We start from the raw sequence: 6,328 nt of genomic DNA, 5'->3' as shown, positions 1-6,328 counted from the left end.
AGTCTAGGTATAGGGGATAAGGAGCCTGTGCTGTCAGAACTTAACTCTTAGTGCCCCGACTCCTCCAGCACTAGCTCACCAGGGTGCCCCCATGTCTTACTTGGGTTTGCTTCCTGTTTTTATTTATCATTTTCTACAAAGTCTCAAATATTTTGCTCCGTAAAATCACAAGTGCAAGCAGCATGCGATACCACCATTGCCAACGCAAAGGAAGATGCAGGAGTGAAAGGGTAGTAGAAAACAAACACTGGTTGAATAAAATGTGCATCAAGCAATTGTGTTTATAGATTTTATTATCAAAGTTTTTTGTAAAACAAAAATTTCAGGAACTGTACATCGAGATGGCACAGATTAGAACCTACGTTTGTTTAATTAACAAAACCGAAGCTTTGAAAATTTTCGAAACTAATGCACCAACTACTCTGCTTATAACAGGATGGACTCACTATCAGATTACTACTGCACCAATAGTGAACACAAAAATGTTAAAGATCTGACCAGAATAAAAAAAAAAAAAAAAAAAAGCTAGGAACATGGGAAACTCTCAAATGCATACAAAATACCCAATTAAAAATGCACCGAGACCTTTTACAACAAAAAAAATATTCAAGTGAACATTCAGACGAGAGTGTAAAAACACCTTATGCAACTGGATAAACCCCCTTTTTTTTATTCATACTATCGAATATATTCTGAAGATCACAAAACAAAAACAGCGGAGCAAAATGTTGAAGGATCATCACAGCTTTAAAAAAAAAAAAAGTTAGTACATTATTACTGTAGTCTCAAAGCATTAACAAAACCCACAAAATATTAATCTGCATGGCTAGCAATCTACCTACGTTAGGAGGATGCGTTTTTTAAATGTTTTTTTTCCCAATTTACCGCACAGAATACAATTAGTGATGTTCCGGTGGTTACTGTGAACGTGTATTTGGTGTATTATTTCCGGTATAATTATTGCAGCAATGACTCCGTTTAGCACACAAGGAAACTGGGCAACTAAATAGCAAAAATTCTACAACCCATGCGAGGTGTCAGACGCATGCAACAAATTCATTAAGTTGCGTCACACTATAGAGAACTGGGGTATTTTTTCTTTACCACAAAAGACTGGTTATTCACTTCAAAGCTTTAGACAAACCCTCCAAGTACAGAGCTAATGACTTTTACATTCACCAATAGCTCAGTATTGCATACAACAAAATTAGAACATTTTAAATAGAAAATGAAAATAAAAATCACATAGGAAGGACCAACTGGTCTCCGGGCGTTTACTGGTGACCTCAGTCGCTCATATCCATGTCTTCCTCGTGGTGGTCGTCCCCATTCACTTTGGAGTCCTTAACTGAATCTCCGCTGCCTCTCTCAGCTGCTACCGCCGCCGGCTCGCTCTCTGGTGGGGGGCTGGCCTCGGTCACCATGTATTCTTCTCTCTTCTCTTTCTCGCTATCGTAACCCTGCTCCTCTTCATCGTAATCCCGTGTAACTTGCTGTGGAAGAAAAGCCAGGTTGAGCGTGCCAGCCAGAGACAAGTGACCACTCGGAGGTAACCTCACAAAGTACGCTTACCTTCACGTCCTTCTCGCTTTCCGATCTGCGCTCTCGCTCCTTCTCTTTGTCTTTGCTTTTCTTCTTTTTGCTGGAAGATCTCTCTCGCTCATCCCTGTTCTTTTCTCGGTCTTTATCCTTCTTCTTTTCTTTTTTATGCCTAGGATTCAAACACATCAGCCGGTCAGAAGCCATTGGAGACATGTAAGGTATAATAAAAGAGAAACCTGCCACACCTAACCTAATCTAACCCATAATATTTCCCTTATATCCTTTAGGAACACTGTTGCTTGGGGGAGAGAGAGGCTCAGAGAGTAGGGAGATACTGCAGTCTGCTCATAGAATTTAGGGGCTTACCCACAGGGAGATGCAGGAAGAAAGCCAGACAGGGCTGCTTTATCTGACAAACCCAGGGTAGGCACAAGTTGGCACAAGGCGTCTTCCAGGACTGAGACCATGACTGTGCCAGTAAAGAGCTCTCAAGACATCCAGCACCATAACAGAACCACCACTGAAAGTCGACATAGGCACAAAGCCTGGCAAAATCAGTGCAGGACCTGGTAAAGGCATGTTTGTTTACTGTCTGCCTCTACAGCACTTAAGGGCCAGAGTAGTACAGTGGTCCACAGTTCAGGGAGGAATTGGGCTTTACATTTTCTTCTCAGTAAGGTGGTAAGAGGCTGATGATATGGATTTGGAGGAGCCCTCATGTTTGGATGAGGATTCCTCTTTTCAGCAAGGAGTAGAGGCATTGAAACAGGTTAATACTGGAGATCACTAGTAACTGGAGGCTCCTGTCTTGCTGTTTAACAGGAAAGTTTCCTTTATTCCTTCAGTTGGAGTCGATACTTTGTGAAGTGTGGCCCAAACCTAAGGGGGAATTTTTATATTGTCATAAGCACACATTAACTATATATCTGTCTGTTATTACCCAGTTTTGTTCCATTAATGCTTACAATTGTAAAGCGCAACGGAAAATGCTGCGCTATATAAGAAACTGTTAAATAAATATGGGATGCCACAATAATAAGATTTGATAAGAACATACCTTTGTTATCGGTTTCTACGAAGTCCTTAGGGTCCACAGGGATACCTTGGGGTATTGGCATGGGCACCACACAGTTAAAACTGTCATCCCAGGATGCACTGGGCCCCCTCCTATACCCCCCGTCCCCAGGCCAAGGCACCTCAGTTTTAGTAGCAAGCCGGAGGAGAAAAAGAAGGAAGTCTGGAACACACAGGAATCACATTCTCACAGAAAACTGGCGACCAGAATCTCACCCTACAGAGGCACAGGACGTCAGGCAGGGCACCCTGTGGACCCTAAGGACGTCGTAGAAACAGAGATAAAGGTAAGTTCTTACCATATCTCTTGTTTTCTACTCCACGGTCCTTAGGGATCCAACAAGGATATCTTGGGGATGTCCCAAAGCAGTATCCTTCAAGAGTGGGGACGTTCCTGTGCAGAAAGGAGAACCCGCCCCCCGAAGGAAGCATCCTGAGAAGCAAATGTGTCAAAGGCGTAATGCCTGACAAAAGTATGGACAGAGGACCACGTGGCTGCCTTGCAAAGCTGAACAGCCGAGGCGCCACGGCGAACTGCCCACAAAGGACCTACAGACCTCGTAGAATGTGCCTTCACAGAGGGTGGCACTGGAAGACCCTCTTTAGTGTAAGCCTCAGAGATCGCCAGGCGAATCCACCGCGCCAGGGTCTGTTTATTGGCAAGCCAACCCCTCCTTTGAAAGCCATACAGGAGTCAGATTATCGTAAAGAAGTGGTACGATCCACATAAATTCGCAGCGCCCCTACCACATCCAATAAGGCCTCACCGGCCAAGAGATCCGAGGAATTAAAGGCCGGGACCACAATTTCCTCATTAATATGGAATCTAGACACTACCTTGGGAAGGAAACCAGGGCGGGTCTGAAGAACCGCCCGGTCTGAGTGAAAAATCAGAAAGGGAGGCGGAAGGGGGGGGGGGGCAGCGACAGGAGAGAGCCCCCAGATCCGACACTCTTCTGGCCGAAGCAATAGCCAGAAGGAACACTGTCTTTGTCGTAAGCCATTTCAAATCTACCGAACCCAAAGGTTCGAATGGAGGACCTTGGAGCGCCCTCAGAACCACAGCCAAATCCCAAGGAGCCACCGGAGGGACAAAGGGAGGCTGGATGCGAAGGACACCCTGCATAAAAAGGTACGGATATCAAGCAGCGTAGCAATACTAGCTGAAACCAAACCGACAGGGCAGAAACATGCACCTTTAGTGAGGCGAGGCGAAGACCTAGATCTAAGCCCGCCTGTAGGAAAGCCAGCACTCTGGATACCCAAAACCCCTGAGGATCGTACCCTCTAGGGCGACACCACTCAAAATAAGTATTCCATACCCTGTGGTAAATTCTAGCCGAAGCAGGTTTTTCCGAGCTCGTAGCATGGTATTCACCACAGATCTGGAGAAACCCTTAGACCTCAAGAGGGAAGTCTCAAGAGCCACACCGTCAAAGACAGATGACTCAGGTCCGGGTAGAGGCAAGGACCTTGAGACAACAGGTCCTGGCGTTGAGGCAACAGCAATGGAGTGTCGATGGGCAGATACTGAAGATCCGGAGTACCAATTTCGTCTGGGCCATGCAGGTGCCACCAGCAGGATCTTGCCTCCTTCCGGTTTGAACTTTCGAAGTACTCGAGACAGAAGGGAGAACGGAGGAAAGAGGTACGCAAACTGGAAAGTCCACCGTACCGAGCGTCCGCCAGAAGAGCCCCTGCGTCTCTTGTTCGGGATGCGTATGCTCACAGCTTGCGGTTGTGTCTGGAGGCTATTAGGTCTATTTCGGGAAGGCCTCACTTGTCCACCAGGAGTTGAAACACCTCCTGCTGAAGAGACCATTCCACCGGATGTACATCATGACGGCTGAGGAAGTCCGCTTCCCAGTTGAGCACTCCTGGTATGAACACAGCCGAAATGGCTTGGAGATTGCCTTCCGCCCAAGTCAGAATGCGGGCTACCTCCCTTAGAGCCGCTTGACTTCGAGTTCCTCCCGGACGGTTTAGGTAAGCCCCCGTGGTGGCATTGTCTGACTGAACCTGCACGGGTTTCCCCTGCAGGAAAAGTCCTGTTTGTTGCAGCGCTCTGAACACTGCCCGAAGCTCCAATATATTGAGCGGCAGGAGCCATTCCTCCGACGTCCACCGGCCCTGGAAGATGTGTGGGCCCGTCACAGCACCCCAGCCCCGAAGGCAGGCATCAGTTGTTAGAAGGACCCAATCCGAAATCCAAAACAGATGTCCACTGCTGAGATGGGACTTCTGTAACCACCAGGTCAGGGACAGGCGCACCTCCAGAGAGCGCCTGATCATCTGTGTCTTTATCCGACGGGGAATTCCATCCCATCTGGAGAGGATCAACATCTGCAGAGGCCTGGAATGGAGGAACTGGGCATACTCCACCATGTTGAACGTTGGCAATGAGGTTACTGGGTTCCATGGTGTCGAGAGAAGAGACACTCGGAGACTCTTTAGACCTTTGCATATCCTGGACTGCAACAGTGCTCTCTTTTCTTCCGTCAAGAAGATCCTCTGCTGCTGAGAGTCCAACAATGCTCCGAGATAGACCATCCTCGGAGAAGGAATTAGAGAGGATTTCTTCCCGTTCACTAGCCAGCCGTGAGCCTGCAATACTGATATTGTCAGTTGCAGATGGTTGCAAAGGACCTGTGGCAACCCTGCCAACAACAGAAGGTCGTCCGCATAAGGTAACAGGCGAGCCCCCTGCAACCGCAGGTGTGCCGCCATGACCTTTGTGAACACCGGAGGGCTCGTGGAAAGGCCAAACGGTAGAGCTTGAAACTGGTATTGGTGGTCCGACACTGCAAATCTGAGGTAACGCTGATGAGCCCTGGCAATGGGGATATGCAGGCAAGCATCCTGAATATCCAGGGACACCATAAAATCCCCAGGCTGCATAGCTAACACAATAGAACGCAGAGTCTCCATTCGTAATCGAGGGACCCTTAAAAACTTGTTCAGGAACTTGAGGCTGAGGATAGGTCAGAATGATCCATTTGGTTTTTGAACCAGAAAGATGTTGGAGTAATATCCCGTCCCCCTTGGGGGTAACGGAACAGGTACTATGACTCCCATATGAAGCATAGAGCGCACCACCTCCTGGATCGCTAGAGCCTTCGTTGGATCTGAAGGAAGGCCTGCTGCCAAGAACTGAGGAGGAGGCAGTCTGCGGAAGGAGAGGGCATATCCCTGAGATACAACCTCCCTTAACCAAGTGTCTGTGGTTGTCTGATACCAGCACTGGGTGTATTGCAGAAGTCGGCCTCCCACCTTGGGGTCCCTCCAAGGGGAGGCCCAGCCTGTCAGGCTGAGGGCTTGTCGGCCAGACGTCTTGTACTCCAAGCCTGTTTCTTGGGCTTGGCTGTCTTTTTGGGGCCAGGTGGTCTCGGGAAGGACTGCACCTTAGATTTGCCCTGTGGGCGATAGGGACGAAAGATTTCCACGCCTCCTCCAAGTGAACCACTAGCTGACCAGATAGAGGAAAAACTGCTGCTGCACCCCTAACGTCCTTAAAATAAGCATGTGTAGGTGCTGCAGGTAAGTTGTCAGTAATCACCATGGCCGTACGGACCACTCGTATGAAACCTGGAATATATATTTTGGACTTCGCTCCTCATTGGAGGAGCGTCAGTGTCCAACAAATCCAAAATCTCACCATCATCAGACGACCTGTCATCATCTAGTTGTGTAGATGGAAATGACAGTAGCGGTC

At 48.0% G+C, this 6,328-nt stretch overlaps 1 protein-coding gene and 1 long non-coding RNA gene across 3 annotated transcripts in view; one reads left to right on the top strand and one right to left on the bottom strand.

Annotated features, from left to right (window-relative positions):
• Nucleotides 1–275: 275 nt before the first annotated feature.
• The window catches only part of SRSF11 (serine and arginine rich splicing factor 11), a 48,613-nt gene continuing 42,560 nt past the window's right edge, over nt 276–6,328 (bottom strand). For both annotated transcript variants that reach the window (XM_088466546.1, XM_088466544.1), the window contains 2 exons: nt 1,573–1,711; nt 276–1,493 (listed from right to left, as the gene is read on the bottom strand). In XM_088466546.1, the coding sequence (XP_088322672.1) occupies nt 1,287–1,493; nt 1,573–1,711 (346 nt within the window). In that variant the 3' untranslated portion in view covers nt 276–1,286. The remainder of the gene's footprint in view (nt 1,494–1,572; nt 1,712–6,328) is intronic.
• The window catches only part of LOC148430692 (uncharacterized), a 7,599-nt gene continuing 2,988 nt past the window's right edge, over nt 1,718–6,328 (top strand). Inside the window, exon 1 of the long non-coding RNA XR_015877373.1 lies at nt 1,718–1,760. This is a non-coding gene — a long non-coding RNA (uncharacterized LOC148430692). The remainder of the gene's footprint in view (nt 1,761–6,328) is intronic.

The sequence above is a fragment of the Taudactylus pleione genome, unplaced genomic scaffold (assembly GCF_031769625.1).
Source record: "Taudactylus pleione unplaced genomic scaffold, aTauple2 ptg003505l, whole genome shotgun sequence".
NCBI classification, from domain to species: domain Eukaryota; kingdom Metazoa; phylum Chordata; class Amphibia; order Anura; family Myobatrachidae; genus Taudactylus; species Taudactylus pleione.
Note: the sequence above shows the minus strand (reverse complement) of the source record. Positions and strands in the feature narration are given on the sequence as shown.